The following is a 25651-nucleotide window of genomic DNA, read 5'->3' as shown; positions in this document are numbered from 1 at the left end:
ATCCTTTGTTTTGGATATTCTTGTATTATTTCTTCTGGCTTCAGTCATCAACTTTCTTGATGATCCCTGTCATTGTTACAAGCAATTCTCTCTCCGGTGACTTCACATGTTCTTCGGTCATCAACATTTACTCGGGTACCACCCTTCTTACTCGGAAAATAATTCAAGCATTTTTTCCAGATTCAAGAAATATATTCGGGTAGGTAAAAATTTTCAAAAAATACCCGGATAGGGAAGGTGATACCTGGGTAGGCTTAGTGGTCAACGGTCAAACATGGATAAATTGGTATTATATTTTTTGAGGAGGTTAATTTTTTGAAATAATTTAAAATGAAGGTCAATTTGATAATTAATTATTCAATAAGAGCTACCGTGGTCAAAAACCAACTCTTATCACATGGATTATTGATTAGGTGGATGAGGAAAAAAAAACATCTGACCCGATGAATATTTAATACCATACACTACTTCATTAAATTTATATAAACAATCTAAATAAGAAAGCAATAAATAATAAATGGTATATTTACAAATTTTTTGTTTACAAATTACATTGGGTTCGTTTTTTCTACCATTACTGCAGATAAGTTATTTGTCGTAAGTCTAATACGACGTCGTTTTGGGCGAAAATCATGATATTTTTATAATTTTAATTTATTTCAAGGTTATTATAGTCTTTGTAATTATAATTTTTTAATTACCCAATCTCAAAACGACATCGTTTTGAAAATAAATGCAGATAACTTATCTGCATTAACTGCAAAAATATTTTTCTGAATTATATTATATCTTACCGATAAAATAAAATATAATTTATAAATTTATAAAAAAAAATTGTGAATATAATTATTCTCATAAATAACAAGTAACACAAGTTCGTTAGGGTAAATCGTTGCCCTCTTTATTATCAAAAAAAAAAAAATTCGTTGCCCTCTTTTCAATGTAAAGAGTGAGTCTCATTCTAGCAACTTCTCGAGAGCAGCAACGGAGGGAAACTATATTCAACCAGTGGATAGGAGCGTGTCAAACCATATTGAAAGCGAATGAATTTAAAGACACGAAATTTAGTGTTTTTTTTTTTAAAAAAAAATTGAAGATATATATTGATAGAAGGGTGCTAGTTGTCACTGTGTTAAGTCTCATTTTCATTCTTAAATATATTTGGCAGGTTCGACTTAAGAAATTTTTTATATTTACATATTTAAAGATGGAGATTTTTGCCTCCGAAATTTTGTTTTAAGAGAATTTTAAATGTATTAAAAAATAAAAGAGGAGTAACAAAGAGATCTTGGAAAGGAACTTTGAGAGTAGCTTCTCTTCTTTTATTATTTTTAGAGTAAAGTATATTTTGAATACTCAATAAATATTATGAGACCTAATTTAATCTTTTAAAAAAAGTAGACTTCTAATTCCTCTGAAATTCAAAATAGACCTATGTTAATTTTTTTGAATGATTAACGTGAATTTTCTTTGAATTTCAGAAGGACCCTGATTTCAACTAACTGGAACTATTTTAGAATCTAAAGAGATCACAAGTTGATTTTTTTCTACGGATTGAATTAGATCCCATAATTTTTGTTAAAGATTCAAAAAATAATTTATTTATTTTTTTTTCAAAAAATTGTAACAACACTTGCACACAAAGCATGTCCGCATGTGGCAGGAGGGAGAGAGTTTAGTATGATATATAAAGAGTAAGAAACATGAACATTCTAAAAAGGGTTTTATAAGAGTTATGTTGTAGAAAAAGTGATTATGTAATGTTATAGAGATTCGTTTTGCGTGTCGTAATTTTTTTTTTTTCAAAAATTGTGAGCCCACAAAATATTGTGTGTGTAAGAAAATTTGTTGTGTCATGTTAAATAACAAATGAAAATCCCTTCTAAAAAACGAAAGAATTCTGTACCAAAAAAAAAAAACTAAAACAATAATTGTTTTTTTAGCTTTTTGAAATTAAGAAAAAAATTAACCTTAAAAACAAGTAGAGCCTAAGCCACGCATTGAAAGCAACAAACTAGGCGGTGAGGGCGAAAGGGTTAGTGATCAGTCTTGATTGCACTTTATGTTGGGCAAGTCTTTTCCAAAAGTGAACGAGTACCAATTGGCATTCAAAAGGTACGAACAATGGATGATTCAAAACGGAAAAATCGGTTTACCTGATGTGTCATTTGGTTAGTACTAACTCCAAAGTACAATAATTCAATTTAGAATGTACTCACACAGCTCATGAAAAGGGCACTTTGCTCTGGGAACTAATCACATGTCAAATCAAAATTGGAAAATATTATTAGTTTTACATTTTCTTATTTTATTGGAGGTTGTTTTGGTATTTAAACTGATATTTGATTACTTTAGTGAATTGTTAAATATTTCTTGGTATTTCTTTTATTATAAATATTTAAAAATTTGGTGATCTAGTTAATAAATAATGAATATTTAATAATTTATCTTAAATATCAAAAAAAAATTAAAAAAGAGTATGCAATAATTCATTGGATAAATTACAATTCGCCTACGTATGTCACTTTTCAGTATTCGCAATGTGCTTTTAAATAAAATAAGTAATCTAATTGAATTATATCAAAATAACAATTAACAGTTTTTTTGACACATTTTTTTTAAAGTTAAAAGCTATTCTTTTTCAAAAAAAATAAAAAAATAAAAGCTATTCTTTTTAGAATACCAAAAAATAATAATTTTTAAACTAAAGTTAAGCTAAAAACTATTTGATTATTTTATAAATTTTTTAACTTAAAAATTGTTCATTTAAAAAATATATGATACAAGTTAGAAAAAGCTCATTCTAAGAGCTTTTAATTTTTAGCTTTTTTTAATTTAAAAAATGCTCTTTTATTATAATTTTTTTGTAAAAACTTATTTAACTTACCTTTTACTTATAAGAAGAAAAAAAAAGATAAAATAAGACCTCCCAAAGTCCAAACAAGCGTTAAATATATGTGTTAATCTTAAGATAAAATTATCCTTATTCTTTGATTCAATACTGATCATTGCCGTTGTCATCATTGTCACTGACTCACTGCAATCACAAGCCATGATGAAAAAAGTGATGATAGTTATCGATATGAATATGAAATATGGATTGTAGTAATATATATGCTGTAAAAAGAAAGTAAGGCTCTTTCACACAGGAGAGAGATAAGTTTTTCTTTTCTCAGGAAATAAGAATACGAAGGATATGTCTTTTTTTTTTTTAATAAATTACATATATTTTTTACGGTAGGCTATTCTTTTTGAAATTTTTTTACGTTCACAAAAACTTTGAACTTAATACTTTATTTATGCAAAATCAAACATGTCATGTCTTTAAATACCTTCAGTAAACTCTATTTTATCGTTTAGGCCAATAATTATTTATATTAATTATTCTTGACATGAGAATTGGGCCCATTGTATGATCACTTTCTATTCTTTCATCACGGAATAAAATAGGGTTTAAGTTTTCTTATGTTGTAGGATTGTAGGAGATAAAAAAAGTAGAGAGAAATTAAATGTGGGTCCCATATTTTATATTAAAAAAGAAAAGAAAAATTAATTGGCACGGAAAACGAATTAGTGTAGGAAAATGATGTACTCTTATGTAGCATAAGAGTATTATTTCCCAATAAAATATCTTTATTATAAAATAGTTTCATTCTTTCATAAAATATATAATGGGTTTTTCTTTTCTCATGTCATATGAGATAGCATCTTTTATGCTATAGACACAATAAAAAATGGGCTTTTGACCCCAGTAATGTCTTTTTTAATAAGTTTGTCCGGAATAATTTTTGTGTCAATAGTATTACCATTATAATGCAAAACGAGTGATATATGTGTAATCGAGTTAAGACACGACATGATCAGTAACACGTCCTTTACATTTTCAAACATCTATTGTGTGAGAATGAGAGTTGCATTTAATGTATAATGGACACGGTACACACAGAGACGCGTCACTTGCAATTTTCAAACACCACTGCGTTAGAATGAATGTTGCACTAAATGAGTAAGGACGCGGTTTATGGATTGTCGCCTTTGGCAGTGTCAGGTACCAACGTCTGCACGGGACGTGGTCTGTTGACCATCACGTCTGGAAAGTGGTTATGTGCATGCCGCGTCTTGGAAGCCTTATACCACCTATTTACAACTCCCCTCCATCAGCTTAAGAATGTCCCATTCCTTTGTGTCCGAGCACATGCTGTCCGGGAGCTAATTTATTTGTCCAGTGAGTGTAAACGTGTTTGCTTAAGAAACGTTGTGGGCTAGTGAGAGTGAAATTTTTGTGGCTATTTTGTCCGTGTGAGAGTGGTCCCATTATTATTATTTTTCATTGAATCAAAATTTAAGGGTCTGTTTGAGAGATGGTTTTAGGAGGGGAAAGGAAGAGAAGAGAAGGTTTTAGGAAGTCCTTCCCTTGTTTGTGAGTTAAAAAAAATGAGGAAAAAGTTTTGAGAATTTTTACTAAACCCTCCAAAATCTCCCTTCTTCATAAAATTTAAGTTGCATTTCAAGGGGTTTAAGAGGTAAAATATTTAAAATTACTTTTTTACCCTTCCCATTAAAATCAGAACAATAATTTATGTATTATCATTTTAGAGAGAGAAAATAATTTTTAGAGAGAGAATAATTTTTAGAGGGAGAATATTTTTTAATAAAAATTAAATGATTAATTTTTTTTAGAAATTTTAAATTTAATTTAATTTGTAAAGTATAATAATTATTTTAATTTAAAAAAAAAGGTAGAATGGTAAAAATATCTCATTGACCCTACATTATCCTCCCATTCCATTTTTTGACTCCCATATAAGGGAAGGGGATACCCTCCAATTTCCTCCCCTTCCTTCCCCTCCCTCCCCCTTAGATCTCCTTCCTTCCCTTCCAAACTCCCAAACAAAGCCTAAACTCCACTCATTTGTGATTTCATTCGTCCTAATATTTTTTCCACTTTGTCAGAAGCTAAAAATCCACACTCACTCACTTGTTATATAATTTTATCATAATTTATGGCAGCTCAAAAAGTATGATGTTATAAGTTAAATTTTTTTAGAATTTATTAGAACCTTATGTTATTACTTAAATTTGAGTAATGATATTATTAGGTTGTTTCGTATATTTATTTTTTAAAAATGTTAGGTTAGTGGATTTATATTTTATAATTTGTTATTACTTATATTATTAGTGTTGTATAATTACTTGCATAAATTTTTTATTTATTATATTATTAAAAAAGTCTAAATGTGCTATGTTTATATTATTAAAATCTTAGGTCAGTAACCTTGCATTTTGATGATGATATTATTAGGTTCTTTAATAGCACTTATATTATTAAAACTTTATATTTGTCTCTATTTATTTTGCTACAAAGTTAATTACAAGGATAACCCTAATAAAATAATTTTGGGCTACCCTAAAGCTTGATCGAATTAAATAATTAAAATTTAATTTAATACTTACTTGTAATGTGAAATCAAAGCCACCTGGAAAATGAAAGTATAAGTGACTACTCAGTTTTATAAGTGACAATCCAATAGATCACGTTTGCTTAGACACGTTTCCACCTGGACTGCAACCTGACACTGAGAAATGCGGCTGTCTGTGTACCGCGTCCTTACTCATTCAATGCAACACTCATTCTAATGCAGTGGGTGTCTGAAAATTGCAAGTGACGCGTCTCTGTGTGTACCGCATCCATTACACATTAAATGCAACTCTCATTCTCACACAGTAGATGTTTGAAAATGTAAGGGACGCGTTACCGATCATGTCGTGTCTTAACTCGATTGCATATATATCGCGTCGTTTTGCATTATAATGGTAATACTATTGACACAAAAATTATTCCGGACAAACTTATTAAAAAAGACATTACTGGAGTTAAAAGCCCATAAAAAATAGATCCCATCACTTGTTAAAAAAAGAGAGAGGATATCACAGATTTCAATGTCTCACAACATGATCATGTTAAAAAATACATGAGAGGATCCATTTTCAATATATTTTGCACTATTTAAATGTACCTAAAGCAGTCATGCACCCACCTCTTGCACAACAGGTTAACATAGCAAATTACCCAATTCCCTTGCATAAACATTAACCACAGCTAAACCTTAGCAAAATGACCGTGATTTAACGTGTATCCTCCCAATGCATATTTTACTGTATTAGTTTCATAATTCCTTTCAATTTTAAATTGATTTAATATTTTTTTTTTAAATTGAATTATAATAGACAGAAGGCCGCACTTTACAAATAATCACATATCATTTTTCCTCCATCGTATACACGCCAGAAACCATAAAATTTGGTTTATGCACATATAAGTAGCTGCATTTTCATTTGGTTCTACCACCATAAAATTTGGTTCTCCTCATACCGATACCTTTTAGCTGCAGTTTTATGCACATATACGTAGCTGCATTTTCATTTATTTATTTTCCCTTTAAACGTATACACATAGTTGGATTAAAGTAGAATTTTCAAATGAGATGACCGATTCAGATAATTACTTTTTTTATTTTCATTTTCATTTCAATTTTATTTTTCTCAACTTTAAATGTTCAATCATGCTTTATTTTTGTGTGATTCTTATGTGTATTTGTGAATTGAAAATGGTTCATTGCAACTTAGAAATTGTGCATTTGGTTGTTGCTTAAAAAATGGCTTGTTTCTCTTTAATTTTTTCTTTAAAAATATGTATGACCCGATCGGGTTAACAAAAGCTGACATAGTCATCGGTTTCAAACTGGTTTTTATCAAATCTGTTGCATAACCGGTCCGTTATCTAACTCAAACCGATTATGTCATCGACTTTTGGGTCAACCTGGCCGGTCGAGTCAAATTGGTTATGACTGACCGTTACGTTTGCAAGACAAAATTGGAAACAAAAAAGCATAGGATTACACGACATAAGATAGATGTCATATTTGCTATTTTATATGTTGAATCATAACCCAATTCCCTAATAGCATAGTTTATTATGCTACAGGTAAAGATAAAATAAGTCAATATAATAAATTTGAATAGGGATATATTGACAATTTTTTTTTTTTTACAAACTAAACTATGTCTTACCGGTAAAACTCTACTCAAGAGTGTATTACAAAAAGTGTTGTTTGTCAGAATTTGTAAACAAAAAGTTTATAAATATAACATTCCCCAATAAATTTATTATGTTTATCCGTTAACCTAAGAGCTCATAATTAATTTATCCTATCCTAAAACGAGCCCTAAATAGAAACGAGCCCTCAAAGTCATTTTTTTTTTGTAATATTTATCCGTTAACCTAAGAGCTCGTAATTAATTTATCCTATCCTAAAACGAGCCCTAAGAAAAAAAACGAGCCCTCAAAGTCTTTGACGACCCCGGAAAATGAAAAATCAACTCAGCCAAAATTGTTTTGTTTGGCTAATTAGATTGGCGGCCACAATTGAAGTGATGAACGGTCTAGAGATGATAAAGTAATGAGCCCGTGTAGTTGTTGGGCTTACAAAAGCCCTGTATCCAATTAAAAAACAGAAATGGATGGCATTCGAGCTAGAGTATCACATATCTTAATATTTTTGACATATTTACTATCAACTAATGTTAGAACCTGTTTGGATGATTTTATTTTTAAGCTAGAAGCTACTTATAAGTTAAAGTTAAAAAAAAAGAGCTTAAAAGAAGAAGCTAAAAGCTGTTTGGAAATTACATAAAAATTTTAGCTTAAAAATTACTTAAAAGCACATATCTCAAGTAAATTATCTCTCTTTTTATCTTTATCACTCTTCATTTAAAAAAAAAAACACAATTCAAGAAAACCAAGAGCTTAAAAAAAGCTCCTCCTAAGAGCTTTTAGTTTTCAGCTTTTTTCTTCATTATAAAAAAAAGAGCTTTTGGTTATAAGAGCTTTTCTCAAAACCTGTTTGACCTAACTTATATTTATAAGTAGCTTCTAACTTAAAAAAGAGAGGATCCAAACAGGCACTTATTATTATATCTTATCTTTGATTTTTGTCAATCAAATATTATCATTTATTATGAATTAATAATTAATTAATGAATTTGATTTATGAAAATAATAACCGTTGATTGACGAAAATCAACGATTAAGATATGATAATAACAATATCCTATTTTTTTTATCAGAGAAAACTTATCACTCTTATTAATTTTTTGATGAAAAAAATTTAGTTGTCGTTAAGGCTAAAATGGTGGTAACTAAAACCATCCTTTTTTATTATGATAAATTTTATGTGAATTTTTTTTTAAAAATAAACCCAAATAACTTAATAAAACAAAAATAAAATTTATTCAATAATTAAGAGAATAAAAAAAAAGGAGCAGGTGAGCATGGCGCGTGGGCTGTTCATGCAGCGAGTAGGGCATAAAAAGTGCTCAGAAAAAAAGTAAAAAAATATAGATATTATAAAATTAAAATTAAAAGCCACTTTTTAATATTTCGTATTGTGGCATTCTGTTTCAGCGTTTCCTTTTTCGGGAATTTAATTATACAAAATCACACATCATGGCATAAGTTTTGTTTCCTAGCATTGAATGCTCAATTACATGCCAGTGCACTCACCCTTTTTTCTACAAGAAAAAGATTTAGTAATGCGACTGAGTCTGAGATAAAAATTGTATATTCTGATTTGTGACTTTGTGAAGAATCATGAGCGAAGAAGAGAAGAAGAGTTGTGTTTTAACGGAAACCAACTCGGGCTCCTCAGGTCAGTTTTTTCTCCTCCTTTTTTGTTTTTTTTCGGTGTTCCACTGGGTTTCTGGGGTTTAAGTTTTTTTTTTATTTTTTTTTTATTTTTCCTTTAGTATAAAAAATAACACGATGTTGAACGTTTATGGCTTTGTTTTGCATTGTATTCCCCTTTATTTGATCGTGGGTGTTGTGCTGTTCACAATGTAGGTTATACAATTTTCTCTATTGTTCTCGGTTTTGGGTTATTATTATGGCATTGCTTTATTTCCTTGTTTAGTTGGGTGATTTTATTTTTACCTACCTGTTTCCATCACATTAACACAGAAATATTAGAAGAAAAAGGAAATCTATAAAGGAAGATGATTCTTATTTCTTAGCGCACTTAAATACAAGACTGGAGTTCCCTATTTAAGCTCTCATCCTTAATTTCTCCACTATGGTACTAATTACTTAATGCCATCTAAATGCAAAGTGCCTAATAAGTAGATTTTTTTTCATATAACAAGTGGTTCATGCTTTAGTGAGTATATAGTACTTACATGACTGTCTGTTTTTTAATTATTATTCCTAACAGGAACACCTACCAAATAAGGGGGTAAAACTAGTCAAGTAGAAAATATACTTCTCTCAATTTTTTAAAATAATTTCTACCCCTAGCGGTTTTGGGTTATGTGGTTTGGTCATTTACAGAAATTAAGGCTTAACATATATGGGTAAATCCCTGAAATCTCATTGGTGTTTGAGACATCTTTTAGTTCAGTATGTGTGCATTTTCCATATTATGCCTCCAGCAAGTCCTCCTGATACATGAATCACAAGTTTTTCCACACAATAGTTTCTTGAAGGCATCAAATTTAGTGGACATTACTTGACAGTTTTGGAACTTCTAATTTTAATTTTGGAATTGATAATGCAGCTGATTTTGAGTTGTCCAGAATAATTTCAATATTTTCACCTTAACATTTTTTTTTAAAAAAAAGAAAGAAAAGGAAAAGGAAGTGTGTTTATTGATCTGTAACTGCTGCTATTCTGTTATCCCATTCTGGGTGTTTTAGTCTTATGGCACCTTGTCTACTTATAAAGGGAAGAGATTATAAGTTTTCAAACCTACCAGCTGTCTTGATGTCCTGCTCTTAATGAGATAAAGTAGGAATTATGAAAGATAAAGGAAATATGTTTAGCTAGATCTACTGAAATTCACAAATATGAGATGTGCATTGGAATTGAACTGTATGAAATGGTCTTAAGAGGTTAATGTAATCGAGAATTTCCTGTTTTTTATTCAGGATGACAAAACAAGCAGCAAGGGGCCTGAAATTTTAACAGGCTATTGTTATCCTTAAGCCCTTCAATTTATGAATTATGACTAATGCATAGTTTGACCAACTATATACTAATCAAAGTATAATAGTTTATTTCTTTTTTGGTCTTCACCTTCCTCACATAGCCATAAACACATACACATTTTGTCGTCATCATTCTTCATTTTTTATAATAGTTATCCTAAATTAAGACATATTGTTTATCAAAATTATCAAATGTGGATTGTGGCACGTTGCGGCCAACCCCGAGAAACGCTATAGCGTTATAGTGGGTTGCAGTTGCGGAAATAGCGGAATAGATATATGACAGAAATAATGACAAAAAGAAACATTTTTTAAAGGCAGAGATAGCATAAGTGACATAGAGAGACGCAGATAGACTAAAAAACTCTTACAAATTTTCTGTTACACATTTAAATTTAGGACAACATTGACATTTTGCTTTATGACAGCAATATGGCCGCGATTTGGCCACAAATGCGATCGCAATAGCTGCTATTGTGTTCCGGGGCGGCGCAGTCTCTTGCGGCGACGCACCACAACGCCCATACGGCGCAGCTCACGGTGCTATTGCGGCGCTATTAACTACTATGTTGTTTATACATCATAGATATTTTTGGCAGATGATAAATACACTTTTTAATTTGCTAGAGGACAGTCATGAACTTTGTAAATTTGTTAAAAGATTTCCATATGACTATGTTGAACTTCATTTATTTGCACTTTAGCGATAATGAAGTTGAATGCTGTTCATATTTCAATACAGGTTTTATTCTTGACCCTGCAAAATGTGGTGAGCTGAATTTGCAAGACAAGCAAAGGCTAGTCCATGAGATTGCTAGAGTATCAAAAGATGCCCCAAATATGCTTCAATCCTTTACACGCAGGGAACTTCTAGAAATAATCTGTGCTGAATTAGGCAAAGAGAGGAAGTACACAGGATATAATAAGAGTCAAATGATAGAACATCTTCTGAAGATAATTTCCAAGAAATCCAATTTGCACATCATCCAAAATACTCCTACCAATTCTCCTGCCAATAGTTGCATTGGATCTAAAAGGAAAAGAGGACCTCCATCTCATGATTTACATCATGCTCCTCTCGGGAGCAGTAAAGAGGAAACAGTGAAAATCACATTGTGTCAGAACGTAGCATGCAGAGCTACATTGAATCCAGAAGATTCTTTTTGCAAGAGATGTTCTTGTTGTATATGTCATTGTTATGACGATAACAAGGATCCTAGTTTGTGGTTGACCTGCAGCTCTGATCTTCCCAATGAGGAGTCATGTGGAATGTCATGCCATTTGCAATGTGCCTTGAATAATCAAATTTCTGGTATTTTGAAGGGCAGTTGCGGAATAAAGTTGGATGGAAGCTTCTATTGTGTTTCTTGTGGAAAAATTAATGAACTAATGAGGTAAGTAGGTCATATGCTTTTTAAACGCGAACACGTGCGCAAGTAAAATATGCATAGATAGTAGCATACACTAATAAATTTGTATGTGTATAAACACACGAACACAGAGAAATCCTATTAATTACTTGTCATATGTTCATATGTTAATGGGAAAACTTATGCACAAAAGAAGTTTTATTGCCAAAGCCATATTGGTTTCTCTGCAATAGTTTAAGGTGCCTCATGTAAAATATACTCGACTATTTGAATGGATATATGGATTTTACAGGACATGGCGAAAGCAATTATTGGTTGCCAAAGAAGCAAGAAGAGTGGATATACTTTCTTTGCGAATATTTTTGGCCCACAAAATTCTTGTAGGAACGGAAGTCTACAAGGAAGTGCAGAAGATTGTAGAATCTGCTCTCAAATTACTGGAGAATGAAGTGGGACCTCTGGATCATGTATATGCAAGGATGACACGTGGAATTGTGAGCAGGCTCTCATGTGGTGCTGAGGTTCAGAAGTTGTGCTCCACTGCAGTTGAATGTTTTGATTCAAAGTTTTCTGACCTCTTCTCTAATTGTGTGGAAAAGAAAGATGCAGCAAGTAAGCTTTCTATTTTTTGTAAAGGTCAGATAATTGAGCTTCTTATTACAAGACAGAACCAGAAGTTATCTTGATTTTCATGTTAATTACACTTTAGCGCAGTAGTCAAAGTGCAAACTGCCTTGATAGCTGTTATACAATATTATAAACAAATAGATACTGGGTTAGTTCTTGAAATTATGGATCAATAGCATTATAAACATTTATTTGTATCTGAGTACTTGATTCTCACCAAAGGCTTGGTAAATCATCTTAAAAAATGAGATGAAATTTGGGGAATGTAGTGGGAAACTAAAATGTTTTACTTTTTCTTCAATTAGTGCTTATTATAGCAGATTTGGAAATTCAAAAGGATTAAACCTTCCAAGTCCCATGATAGGCGTAATTACTGAGATGAATGAGGTTGCATTCTTTTTGTTGTTTTATTTATGTTACGTGTTTGTATATGACATCATGTCGAAGAGGTAGAAGTTAATTAATAGGACCATTAAACAATATTGTTTTGGCTAATGATTATTGCCCTTTCACCTTACTTTTCAGTAGAAAAAAATATAGGATATAACGAAAATAAGTATTAGCCCATCTTCCATCCTCTGTAAATGCTACTCTAACAAACTATTACAAATAATTTTATTCCTTATTTCCATTTGCCCCACATTCGCTCCGCTATATGCATTTTATAGGGGAGAGAATATCATCAGCAGTAAATAACACTGATTTCATTATATTTTCCTGTATTATTTAATTTTGCTTTTCTATTGAGCTACACTGATTTGGCTTCTTGTAATTTATTTTGGCAGCATGCTCTATACGTTTTGAAGAGTGTCTTCCTACCTCAGTGGTCATTGTGCTAGAATACAAAGATAAACTTTTAAAGAACTTTCTAGGCTGCAGGCTTTGGCACCGAATATCAACAACGGACTACCCTGAACAACCCACCTTCATTGTTTTGAGGCCTGAGAAAAGATTCAAGTTAGAAAACCTCCATCCTTCAACTGAGTACTTTTGCAAGGCTTCTCTCTTCAGCAGCACAGGGATTTTGGGTGCAGCAGAAGCTAAATGGGTGACACCTTATGAACCCACAATTTCTCCTTCAAAAGTTATTAGACGCGGTGGGAATCATACAAGATGGTCACCTCAGAGATCCTCAGTTACAGCTGTGGACATATGTGCACAGGACCAAATTAAGATAACTACTGAAAATCATCAGGTAGAATCTCTCAACTCTGACATAAAGTTATCATCTGGAGACCATCCTGCAAAAGACCTCTTTTTGAACATCAGGGGCAGGTTTGAAGAATTCCTCACCAAGCCTCCATCAGTCGAACTTTTTTCATATAGAAATTTTGCTGCGGTTTCACCTTCCACACCTTCTAAACCCAATGAAATGAGGCAATTTACTGGATTGAGTTCTAGAAAGCAATTGCAGGAAAATGATTACGAGTATTCTGTCAGGGTAGTCAAATGGTTAGAGCATCAAGGACACATAGATGAAATCTTCAGAGTAAAATTTCTCACTTGGTTCAGCCTCAAGGCTACACAGCAGGAGAGAAGGGTTGTTAGTGCTTTTGTTGATGCGTTGATTGATGACCCAGCAAGCTTGGCGGACCAGCTCATACACACTTTCACCGACGAGATATATTGCGAGCAAAAACCTTAGTGGTTCAACACTAAATATTTGTTTTGGTTGAGTACACTTAAGTTTATATTGCACTGGGTACTTAGAAAGTTATTTACAATTTGTGGGAGTTGTAGGGGCAGTCCATGGATCAGGTTTTCCAATTGTTTTTCCGATGGGAGGTGGGGTGCATTGCTTTTTTTTGTCTTTACCAATTTAGGTTCGATTATTGATCAGTGGATTGATTGTTGAATACATATCACATATCCCCTCCAAGGCTCTAGCTTAAATTTCTCCTCATATATTCGTCAGTGTATTTCTAGCTTGGCTCAAATATCAATACCTTGTGGTAATAAATCAAACAAAAGATTAACACCGGTCTATAATGTCAAGTAAAGGCATAAATGAGATGTTCTAGTAAAATAGTGTAATTCCAAAAATTATATTTTACAACATATATAAAGTCATTCAGTTTTCCCAGCCTAATCCGAACCTAATAGCCCATTAAATGATTTCAGTCAGTCTCTCTAGTTCAGCAATGACAAAACATGTAAACTTGAATTCACCATAACTGCACTCAAAATGTCGTTCCGCGGTTTGACGGTTTCTAGCCAGAGCATGCATGGAAATTGTGACCGCACGAGTAAATTTACTGTGAGGTCAACTAATTGGCACATGCGAGGTAACCCGAACACATTCCTAAAAACTTCTCAGGATGTTTGGTGTATAGAACATACACTAACACTAACACTAACACTAACACAGCTGAGCCTTGGCATTCATCCATGAAATGACTTGTAATTTAAACTTGCAGTTTTTTAACTGGTTGGACATTCTTTTTCCTTAGTAACATCATGATGGGCCCTTCCAGCAGCCATCAAACATTTTCTGCATCCTTGGCAGCTTCATTGAATGCAGCAGCCAAGTACTCAGCAAGGCTTGGTTCAGAATTGGACTTGGCAGAAGCAGTTGATGATTCTCCCCATTTTGTATTTGTTGACCTTGAAGTCCAGGGTTTTAAATTCTCAGGTGTATGTGAAGTATTTGAATAAGCATCCGTTGCCTTCCATATTACAGGTTGCAAAAGCTTCCACGGATCTTCAACCATGGACCTCTTGCAAAAACGATCTGGACCACAAGCTCTGTCCTCATTGGACCAATGACCATGAGAACTCGGTCCCCGTCCACTACCCCGTCCTGAAACAGGGCTTCTGGTGTTGTGCCAGAACCCCCTGCCCCGCCCTCGACTAGGGCTAGGGCGGTTCCCGTAGCCTGGAGAAGGATTTAGACTGTGGTTGGGTCGGTGAATTATGCCCTGTCCAGAGTTATATAAAGGACGACCTGATGGTTCAAATCTAGGACTTGAATATATACCCCCACTTGATGGACGGAATGGAAAGTTATATTGAGCAGGGCTTCTAGGTCCATTCCAGACTGGATTTCTATAGGCTGCTGGCGATATTTGAGTGGGAGAGGGAGTCATCTGTGGATTTGTTGATCCTGTTATTTCAAATCAATGAATGTAAATTATCAGAGAGGAAAAAGAAAAGGTAAATCTACATAGTGATCAGAGTACAAGAGAGAAACTCCCTGTAGTTAACACTAAATATCATAACAATACAATAACATGTAATAACTCATAAAAACAATGCAGCATACCTCCAGTCAACCATTGTTTAATGAAAATAGACCAGAGAAACATCTCATACATTAAAGAGTAAACTGAAGTTATGGTCCTTGAAAGATTGGAATTACATCAATTGAATCCTCCAAAAATTACTTCAATTGATATCCGAATTTGACTCAACCAAGTTTCTTTAACCTAAAATCTAAATTGATTTGATTTACATGATCTTTGGAAGACCTGTTTTCCTTCTTAATTGGGTCAAATTTTAGATGTAGATTGTAGTCAATTGAAGTAAATAATCTTCTGAGAACTAAATCGACGAAAACTCAGTATTTGAAGGGGTAAAAAATAACAGTTTACCCTATACTAAAAAGGAGTTAGAAGGGAAGGGCTAAAGTCCTTATTCCAGTATGCATATAAGGACTCTGATGGTCAGCAATGTCTGCTTGGTTACTTATTAATCATCTCAAATTAAAGGATACTGAAGTCAAGTGAACAGTAACAGATAGACAAATCAGTACCTGGATGTGGTGATGAAAATTGCGCCATAGGAGAACCACCAAAATTTGGAGGTGGGAAATATTCCTGTGCAGCCTGGATATTGGCATTGCTCCTTTTGTTAGAAGAGAATGCACTCATTGGATCTGTATAATAGTCAAATCTTGGAGCAGCATATGATTTATCCCGTGATGGCGTAGTGGAAGGAGCTTCAATCAGGGGATTTGAGAGAATACCAGGCACCCCAGAACCTTCAACACCACCAGAAACTTCAGCTTGATCAGCCTGCGAGCGCATTTCTTTCAGCCTTTTCTTCCTTTGCTCTGAATCCTCCATGCAACCTAAGAATCCAAAAAGCAATTAAACCCACAAGTCACAATATGGATAACAGCCATCACACATTTTTCACAAACGGCAGCTTTAAACCGTGCTCGTAAATGGCATGAGAACAGCAAAAACAAAAGCTGAAAAGGTGAACGATAGCCATAGCCAGTTTACTACAAACTAAAAAGTACGAAATTTTCAAAACTGAAATTTCAACAAAGTAATATTGAAACAAACCCCAAATCAGACTCTGATGCATTTGGCGTAGTGCAAGAAATCCGATTATTTTTTATTTAATTAATGCAACATCAATCAAAAAATCAAAAAACAAAAAGGAAATAAAATTTACAAGGATTAGGGTTCAAACAAGTTGCAGCGACGCGTAGAGTGCGACTAGAAGAACCAAGCAATGACAAGTCCCAGAAGCAACCAGACGGTCGGAGAGTGCGTGACGGCGAATTGCAGCGAGAACCAGTCAACGACGCAGCGTTGCAGCACGGGCTACGGGTTCTGTTTCTAGGTTTTTGTTGCTTCTTTTTTCTGCGTTTGATATTCTAAAAGAGAATTATTTTTCTTATGCATAAGAGTAATTTTTCTACTATCACAAAAAGAAGAGAGAGTAGGAAAAATAAAATAAAATTAAAGTGTATTTCATATAAAATTTATGTGTATTGAAGATTGTTTTATCTCATGCAACATAAGAAAAACAATCCTCATTCTAAAAATATGGTAACCGATACGCTTATCACACAAAAGTTTACCATCTTTACAATTAATTAAATAGATAAAATCAAATCAACATTATTTTTTGATATAAAAAAAATACACTTACCACTAAAATAAATTTATTATCTTTTACAACTAATTTGATCATCTCAATGGAATCAAATCAACAATTGTTATTTAATATAAATTATTTTTTTTCTTCCATGATTTCTGCCGCGCTCTCTCGTAATAATATTTAATATTTATTTAGTTTCATAGTAAATTTTCCAATATTAAACTTACAATCACTAATTAAAATTTAATTAAAAAAACTCACAATAACTTACATAAAATTTAACTAAAATTTTAAATAACTAATTAATAAATAGGGTTTGGTGTTTGTCATTTTAAATGACATAAGTTATGTCATTTTAAGAGAGAGATAGACACAGAAAAACAGAAATCATGGGAGAGAGAAAGTGAGTGGTTTTTTTTAATTTAAAATTCATATTTTATATGTCTGTATCTCTCTTAAAATAACATAACTTTCTGTCATTTAAAATGACAAACACTTTTCCCTCATAAAAAATAATAAAACCACTCATCCATAAAAAAAAATTATTAAACATTACAACTTATAAAGTAGTAAACTAGGTACCAAAGATACACATATGAAATAAGGATTTGATTTTTGATGTGATATTTATATATAAGGATTTGTAGTTTGTCATTTTAAATGACATAAGTTATGTCATTTTAGGAGAGAGATAGACACAAAAAATGAAAATCATGAGAGAGAGAAAGTGTGTGGTTTTTTTTTTAATTTAAATTTTAAATAAAAAAATTATTTGTGTCTCTCTCTCTTAAAATGACATAACTTTATGTCATTTAAAATGACAAACACTTTTCCCATATATATAAATATGATGAATTTACTCTCACCAAAAAAATAAAAAATGATGAATCTAAAATATAATTTTAAATTATTAAGATGTAATAAATTATTAAGATGTAATTTAAATGAGATAGAATATTATTATTATCAAATAATGTTAGTACCATATCGTAACCGTTAATTTTCGCCAATTAACGATTATTATTTCCAAAAATCAAATTCATTAGTCAATTATTAATTAATTCGCAATAAATGATAATTATTGATTGGAAAAAATCAACGATTAAAATATGATAGTAACATTGATAATAACATTATTTGGTAGTGAGAATCAAGGAAGCACAGACACTTGTAAAAACAGGGAGAGTCGTGTCCGACACGCTCGACACGGCGACACGCTCCGACACGGTGTCGGACATGCGGTCAACTTTTTTTCGACACGTTGACCATTCCGACATGCGAATTTGATCGTGTCCGACACGGTCAAATGGCATTTTCGTAATTTTTTTAAAAATAAATTATTTTTTTTAAAAATTAAAATATGTTAATAAAGTTTCCACCTGATCATATCAATTTTATTTTTTTATCTTTTTTCTCCTTAAGTAGATAAGAGATCATCTCAGCATCGTTGTTGTCAATTCCTATCACGCTCTTGTTGTATCTCCTTCTCGCTGATCTCTCTCTAATATGATTTGATCTCTCTATCTGATATTATATCGCTCTCATCCCAGTTCTTATTTTTTTTATTAAAGCTTCCATCTTTATAACGTGTTGATGAGTATTATTAATTTAGTTTCATTTTTTTGTTAAATTATTAAATATTAAATGAAATATACACTATATAAATTAAAAATATTATTTAATATTAAAAAGTTTTCCAGCGTGTCAAAATCCATAATTTTTTAAGATTGATGTGTCAAAATGTCGCATGATTTCACGTGTCGTATCGGTGGTACATATGTGTGAATATCGTATTGCCTATTTAAATATGTAAATTTTTTGGTCTACCAAAAAAAATGTAATTTGTTTCCTCTCAGCTTCCTAAAATGGTGGTACTTTAAAAAAAACCCATTGAAGACTTTATAGCTGACTCACTTCCAAGTAGAAGAATCTCACGAAAACATTAGATCTGAGATGGGTGAATTCCCATTCCGATTAGTAGCTGTAGCTTAATGGTTGGCCATAGCAGAGTGAAAAAAAAATGCACGGTCGTCCTCGCAAACCGTTGAAGCAAGAAGACGCAGCAGCTTCATCAGCCAAAGCTGAAAAGCTTCGCTCACTTCAATCTCACTTCCTCGCCAATCACCACAATCGCATGTTGCTTCTTTCTCCAATCCCTATCCCTATCCCTATTCCACTCTCTCTTTCTCTTTCTCTTTTCTCGAAGCCACGTGTTATTCTGATACGAATCGGTTAAATCCGTTTTGTTTTTGCAGATATACTAAGGAAGCATTAGAGGCAAACGCCAAGTTAGTGGAGAATAATCCAGAATGGCACACAGCTTGGAATTACAGAAAACTCGCAGTCCAACACTTCCTCTCTCATTCAGATTTCTCTGATCCTAACTCCATCAAATCTCTTCTCGATGAAGAGCTCAGAGTGGTGCGGCTATTTATTAACTTTTAATTAAAACAAAATTATAAACAGTGTTTTCAGTTTAATTTAAAAAAAAAATTGTGAAAATTGTTTCAATTGTTGTTGTTGATGTTGTTATTTAGGTTGAGAGTGCGTTGAGGAAGAATTTCAAGTCATACGGTGCGTGGCATCATCGAAAATGGGTGCTAAGCAAGGGGCATTCATCCATAGATAACGAGTTGCGCCTTCTCGATGCTTTTCAGAAGGCCGATCCTCGAAATTTCCATGCGTGGAACTACCGAAGGTTAAATTTATTCTGTTCCGTTTTTGTGCCCTATTTAATTTTTTTAATCCAAATTATGCAATTTGAAAGATCTTTGTGTTCTGTTGATAATTGTTCCAGGTTTGTTACTGAACTGATGAAAAGATCGGATGAGGATGAGTTGAAATATACGGAGGAAGTGATTGGGGCCAATTTTAGCAATTACTCTGCGTGGCACAATCGTAGGTATGAGTATCACCATTTTTAAATGTTTAATCATTAGAAAGGGACATTATACAGTGATTAAATTACTTAATGCTTGGGTTATGTTTTTTCAGCACTTGTAAAATTTCCATTAATTGCCTTCGAAAAGGATGAAATTATAACTTGCTACGTATTGGAATGGTACAAATGAGATTGGTTTAGCCACTCATGTTTGTTTTATTCTAATGGAATGCTGTTGGAACAAACATTATTATCTATCAACCTTGCATTTTTAAATACTTTTGGGTTCTGTCTTGGATGTGTACCTCTGGTAACTAAGCCTGATTAGTCATCACCGAGATCAGTGGTTTGCTTGAACACCTATGTCCATCTGTGTTTGTAGACTACAATGGAAGATAAGGATGTCAACATCTTAGAATTTCTGGAAAAAGATATTGGATTTTACCATAACTAGTATATCTATGCCTGGCACATCAAAGATTTAAATGTTCTACTGCACACTAGAAACTCTAGTTCCTGATTGTTGAAGCTTAGTAAAAAATTAGTATTGGCACTTGGTAATCATTGAATGTTAAGTTGTGATAGAAAATTTTCCCATTTTGGTCCCAAACAGTCTAATATAGGGCTTTATTGTGCCTCATCTACTTTGTAAGAGAGAGAAGGAAAATGATATAACAGTCCAGCAGCAAGGCAAAAGTTTCATGGGCCCATAGATGAAATTGATGAATTCAATTAATTATGCAATGGATAATTGATATGCTCCTTTAATTAAATAGTTTGGCAAAGAAAACCCTCAAGGTGATAACACTTTTGTTGATTTCCATCAAAATGCAATTAAAACCTCTACATTAAAGCTAGCACAATAAAAAAGGAAAGAAAAGAAACTATTGATTCCATGAATCAACATGAAGCATTTCTCATGAAATTTACCACATTTAAATTGAAAAAGGAAAAGAAATCCAAATATTTTTTTTTTTTGTTTTGTCCATAATCAATAATGATGCTTCTTTGTAAAATTCTACATAATTCTTATGGAGATAAGCATAAACATATAGTATATTATCGCATATATTTTTAAAATGACCCCTTCTAGTTCTTGACACAGTGATATGCCATGTCCTATCAAAAGATTTTCAATTCAACTCAATTCTTAAATCCTCAGCTACTTTTAAGATTGAGTTTCATTGGATAAAATGTGATTCTTCAATAACTAGTTTTATTGATACATTTTCCATTGCAAAATTTTCAGTATCCTTTTGTCTAATTTGCTGAAAAGAAAGGCTGAAGGATATTTCCCTAAAGAGCTCATTTTGGAAGAGGAGTTTGAGCTTGTCCACAATGCTCTTTTTACGGATCCAGATGATCAGAGTGGCTGGTTTTATCATCTTTGGCTTATTGATCAAACAGTGAAAACCGATGCTCCTCTAATTATTTCATCTTGGCCTTCCCATGGATCTAATATAACTCTGCAGGGAAACAAGTGCCTTCATGGTTCTGGTTTATCTGTGTTAAATTGTACACTATCAGACATAGAAACGCTTCCAATCGTTCTTTATTTCAATCAAGCTGTTGAAGGTGTCAACTCATCCACTGTAACTGTTAAATCTGAACTTATAAATGGGGATCTTGTTTGGAAACCGCTTTCAACAAGCAACTCTAATACTGCTCAAGTTTGGGTTACATATTTAAACATGGGAAACATTGACCTCCAAATGTCGAAAACTTACCCAGTAGAGATTACCATCGATCATTCTAAGGGTGTTGTATCTTCAAATGGATATCAATCTGGCCATCCTTACCAAATTTCCTTTAAACTGTGTAAACTGACTGCCTCTACAGAACCTGCTGAAGGACACACTGGAAAAATGACTTCATGGGAGGATAACAATTTCCAAAAACTTGAGCATTTTCAGGAATCAGACTTCATTGTTTCCGCTGGTGAACTAACTACTGAGATTGGTCATATTCCAGCAACTTCCACATGGTGTGCAGAGGCAATTGTTAAAGAAATAACTAACTTTCGGGATTTATTGTCAGAGTTTGACTGGTAAGATTGATTTGTTAAGTGGATGATTTTGCTGTTTGAAATGCCACCTTCTAAGTTCTTTTCCTTCCTTTTTCGCTTGTTTTGTTTCTAAATGTTGGCTTATTGCATTTTGTAGTAAAATTGGAAAGCTTACACTTGCTAGACTTTTGAGTGCTCTTGATTCCTTATCATTTCCACGTGCTAAAAAATTGGTTCATACTGAAGAAGTTCTTCAACTTTATGATGATCTGATGAAGTTAGATCCAACACATTCTCTATACTATAAGGATGAGCGTAGTCTAGTATTACTTCATCAGGTAATTTTTTTTTTTCAGTATTACATGTCTAAGTGTAGCCTGACCCTGATATTACTTCATTAGGTAGTTTATTCTTTTTCAGTATTACATGTCTACAATTACTTGGTTCCGTACTCTTTTCACTGTTGTTAATAATGATGTCAGGTGTGAATTTCAATCAATATACATTACAGTATGGCAGCCAGCAAGAATAACAGAACATTTCATTTTATATACTCATAAGTACTCCCAAGGCATGTTTTGCAAATCAACATGTTTACTTTGTCTGTGACATGATCAGAAATGTGTTTGATCAGGATTATCAGAGAGGATTTCCAGGAAACACATGATATTTTCAGATTTCTAGGATGATTTCTGAAAGAACTAAATGCTTGCTGAGCTTCATAGATTGCAATATCTTGTGCTTTTATTCATGACATTTTCTTCATGACTGTTGATTTGTTGTCAAGTGAACTGGTTTTTCCATAAAATTGTGCTAAATTTTGATGCTTCAATGTGGGCAACCAGTTTTAAGTATATTCTTATGTTTACATTGCCTTTTTTGTTGCAAATTTTTCTGTTTCTGCCATAAAATAATTAATTTTTCCTTTTCATGTTTTTGTCATTTGTTAGATAACTTCGACCAGGGAATCTTTACTACCATTCTGCCACTACCATAAAGATGCAACAGAGACAATTGCTGGTTATGTCTGTCTACGTTTACAAAATCTATCGTTGTCACGGTTTGGATGCACTGAGAATCTATTGTGGGTGCAAATGCTAGATCTTAGCCACAACGAACTTCAATCAATTGAAGGTATAATTTTCATGAATTGAATTTTCTCTTTAAGTTCCTAGCAAAATTGTTTGTACCTTTTAACTTATGCTCTTCTATTTTTGTTTTTGGTACTTTAGCAATCTGTCATTCTGGATTTTGTTCGTTTCATGCAATATGCATTTCCTCAACTATAAACAAGTTAATCTAGATTTTGTATTACATATGAATTGTGGAAACAAACAAAATTGAACACAAGATGCCATCTGGGGTTTCAAATTATGCAATTGAATTTGAGTCCTGAAAGGATGTCTGTACTCTCTTGCTCTGACAAATGTATTTGGTTTTATCCTTGGATATGTACTTTTGAAGTTATAGCTTTTGATTATTTGTTGTTGTATCTAAAGTGGAAAGAAAAATGTCTCATACATCCCGAATCTTTTGACAGGATTGGAGGCCATGCAACTTTTGTCTTGTTTGAATTTGAGTCACAACATACTTCGTAGTTTAACTGTTCTGGGGCCTCTTAGACTACTTAGGTCTCTTAAAGTGTTGAATATCTCACACAATGAAATAGGTTTACACTCTATTGACACAAGAAGATACCTATGCTTTTCTCCTTTGTCTCATACTGAAGAATTTGCATGGGACCGTTTTGAAATCCTTTCCGGCTGCTTCAGTGCTACAAAATTTTGGGAAGCTTTCATGATATTTGAAAGTTTGAATTTGACAGAGTTAGACATAAAAGGAAATGCAATTGCTGATGAGAACTTCAGATTATTTCTCGTCAAAGTTTTGCCTGCACTAAAGTGGCTGGATGGTAGAGAATTATCTTGACAGAATCATGGATTTTATGGACGAAATATTTTTTTTCTGCTACTATTTTATTTATTATCTTTTTTCAACCTTTTCGTATATTTTATTCGAGTTCATCTACCACCGATCCCAATTAATTTGGGATAAAGGTGTAGTTGATATTGATGTTGTACAATGTGATGTATAGCTCTTTCATCAAATAGATTATTCACACATTGGGTATACTTGCAATGATAAAGTGCAATTTCTTTTTCTCATCAGCTGCTAGTACAGTAAAACAAGTCGGTAACATTTTTTTTTACTGTATACAAATACCAATCTACATCATTAACGAGTGATATATACCCTTTATTCTAAACGCGTTGTGTTTGCCTTAATCATTTGCAAATGTTCTGATCCTCAAGCATATGCAAGCCCTTTTATATTCCTTGTTCGTCATGAATTTGTCTCAATTTATATAGTTTTGATGGCTGGAGACATATGAAGCATCTTTATATGTAATCTTTAGCTCTTGGTCCCTGACATCTGAAACCAGTATTTTGGACATTGCATAAACCTAATGGTGGTCACAGATGGAGAGGCCATTCCTAGCTGAGTACCTACTGATTCAAATCAGCAACTAGCAAATATCTTCAGGATGAGTAACGTGGATCTAACAGATAGGTCAGTTGTAAATTCAGTCCAAGGGAAAGGCCTTGCAGCGGTCGTGTATGTCTGAACAGGAGTGGAGTGGGAAGGGGATGGAAGTTATACTATTGCCTCTACACGCAATCCTTGAAGGTCAGATTGGTGTTATCTTATCAATAGGAGTGAAAAATTCAAAAATAAATGTAGATGAAGTATTTTGTGATAAACTAACTCGTATTGGACGGTTGTTCCAACATTATTATCTCCATTTACACTTTTTAATTTTCCTACTAGTTTATTAGAAACACAATTAATCAGATTCAAGTAGATCCATATAGTGGCGATCCTTCCACTAACATAAATTCTCAGGATTCGATAGGATGATAGTCCTCTCGTATTTATTTTCAATTGGCAATGAAATCTAATGGTGTTGCGCCATTTCAGAATGGACATTACACAGTTACTACAGACTTTCAAAACAGGTAATAGGGAAAACACAATATTCAGTGTTTCAATGCTTTCATTTAATGCACAAGGGGCCTTTGTTCTAAGCTATATAAATGCATTCCTGAGAACGAATATTATGATAAACATTCTGTTTTAGTATACTATAAAAATATCGATTTATTTGGTTAGCATTTAAAATTCTTGAAATTCTTCTTTTAAAATCTTTAAGAATAAATAGGATATTTGTTTGGTTCAATGCATTATTACAAGAAAATGTGTTATAATTATTAAATTATTTTATTATATATAACATTATTTAAAAATACTTTTTTATGTAATTGACAAAAAGGAATAATAAATTAAAAGTTAAGGTGATTATTATACCTATTAGAAAATTAAGTTTAGTTATTCATTGGTAACTTGCAGGGCACGGGATATTTTTTGGTTACCAAAAAAAAAAATAACTTGCAGGGCACGGGGACTCTTCCCTTTTAACGTATTAAAGGTCCAAACTTTCAGGGGTTGTTTTCCTTTGCTTTCCGATCTATTTCATGAACCAGTCATTTTTTCCCTCTAAAACTAACATAATCGCATCCTTTGCATGTCACGGAAATTTATACTCTTATGTGTAAGGATTTTTCATTTTTGTGACCATCCTTCGTAAGCTTTTGAGGAATAAATTTTTGGTGCTACTGTTACACCAAAGATTCAGTGTATCATATCAATGAAAACATTACATGTCAGCCAAAATTCTCTCTCCTTTGACGTGTAATGCTCTCAATGGTGTAATACACTTAATCTAAGTGCAACAGATGCATCTAAGATTTATTCGCTTTTGAGAACTTTTGGCAAGCTTAGAAAACTTTAAATCTTGAATATAAATCAGCACGCAACTATTGATATTAGAGTTAGATT

At 32.7% G+C, this 25651-nt stretch overlaps 3 protein-coding genes across 3 annotated transcripts; 2 read left to right on the top strand and 1 right to left on the bottom strand.

The window, feature by feature from the left end:
* Nucleotides 1-9902: 9902 nt before the first annotated feature.
* On the top strand, nt 9903-13854 carry LOC133291499 (VIN3-like protein 1). Its single transcript, XM_061489773.1, has 6 exons — nt 9903-9932; nt 10467-10606; nt 10743-11432; nt 11701-12020; nt 12821-13119; nt 13198-13854. Exons 1-6 carry the CDS (start codon nt 9903-9905, stop codon nt 13678-13680), a joined length of 1962 nt encoding a protein of 653 aa, XP_061345757.1. The 3' UTR covers nt 13681-13854.
* A 163-nt stretch (nt 13855-14017) lies between these two features.
* Nucleotides 14018-16621, bottom strand: LOC133291527 (protein SICKLE). The gene is made up of 3 exons (XM_061489806.1): nt 16437-16621; nt 15787-16104; nt 14018-15138 (listed from the first exon to the last, which is right to left on the bottom strand). Exons 2-3 carry the CDS (start codon nt 16097-16099, stop codon nt 14516-14518), a joined length of 936 nt encoding a protein of 311 aa, XP_061345790.1. The 5' UTR covers nt 16100-16104; nt 16437-16621; the 3' UTR covers nt 14018-14515.
* Nucleotides 16622-18744: 2123 nt separating this feature from the next.
* LOC133291490 (geranylgeranyl transferase type-2 subunit alpha 1) lies at nt 18745-24622 on the top strand. Its single transcript, XM_061489760.1, has 8 exons — nt 18745-19004; nt 19124-19289; nt 19406-19566; nt 19666-19770; nt 20999-21796; nt 21912-22092; nt 22705-22888; nt 23295-24622. The coding sequence occupies exons 1-8, from the start codon at nt 18889-18891 to the stop codon at nt 23681-23683; spliced, it is 2100 nt and encodes a 699-aa protein (XP_061345744.1). The 5' UTR covers nt 18745-18888; the 3' UTR covers nt 23684-24622.
* The last annotated feature ends 1029 nt before the right edge of the window (nt 24623-25651 follow it).

This window comes from Gastrolobium bilobum, unplaced genomic scaffold, assembly GCF_033153095.1.
Source record: "Gastrolobium bilobum isolate Gb01-03AN ecotype WA unplaced genomic scaffold, APGP_CSIRO_Gbil_v1 utg693, whole genome shotgun sequence".
Taxonomy (NCBI): Eukaryota; Viridiplantae; Streptophyta; class Magnoliopsida; order Fabales; family Fabaceae; genus Gastrolobium; species Gastrolobium bilobum.
This window is presented reverse-complemented; position numbering and strand designations above follow the sequence as displayed.

Coding starts and splice junctions, on each gene's coding strand:
- LOC133291527 (XM_061489806.1), bottom strand. CDS start 16,099: ATGGAGGATTCAGAGCAAAGGAAGAAAAGGCTGAAAGAAATGCGCTCG. Junction 15,139..15,786: donor ATTTTCATCACCACATCCAG/GTACTGATTTGT, acceptor TTGAAATAACAG/GATCAACAAATCCACAGATG.
- LOC133291490 (XM_061489760.1), top strand. CDS start 18,889: ATGCACGGTCGTCCTCGCAAACCGTTGAAGCAAGAAGACGCAGCAGCT. Junction 19,005..19,123: donor GCCAATCACCACAATCGCAT/GTTGCTTCTTTC, acceptor TTGTTTTTGCAG/ATATACTAAGGAAGCATTAG. Junction 22,889..23,294: donor CGAACTTCAATCAATTGAAG/GTATAATTTTCA, acceptor ATCTTTTGACAG/GATTGGAGGCCATGCAACTT.
- LOC133291499 (XM_061489773.1), top strand. CDS start 9,903: ATGTGCATTGGAATTGAACTGTATGAAATG. Junction 10,607..10,742: donor GCGGCGCTATTAACTACTAT/GTTGTTTATACA, acceptor TTTGCACTTTAG/CGATAATGAAGTTGAATGCT. Junction 11,433..11,700: donor AAAATTAATGAACTAATGAG/GTAAGTAGGTCA, acceptor TGGATTTTACAG/GACATGGCGAAAGCAATTAT.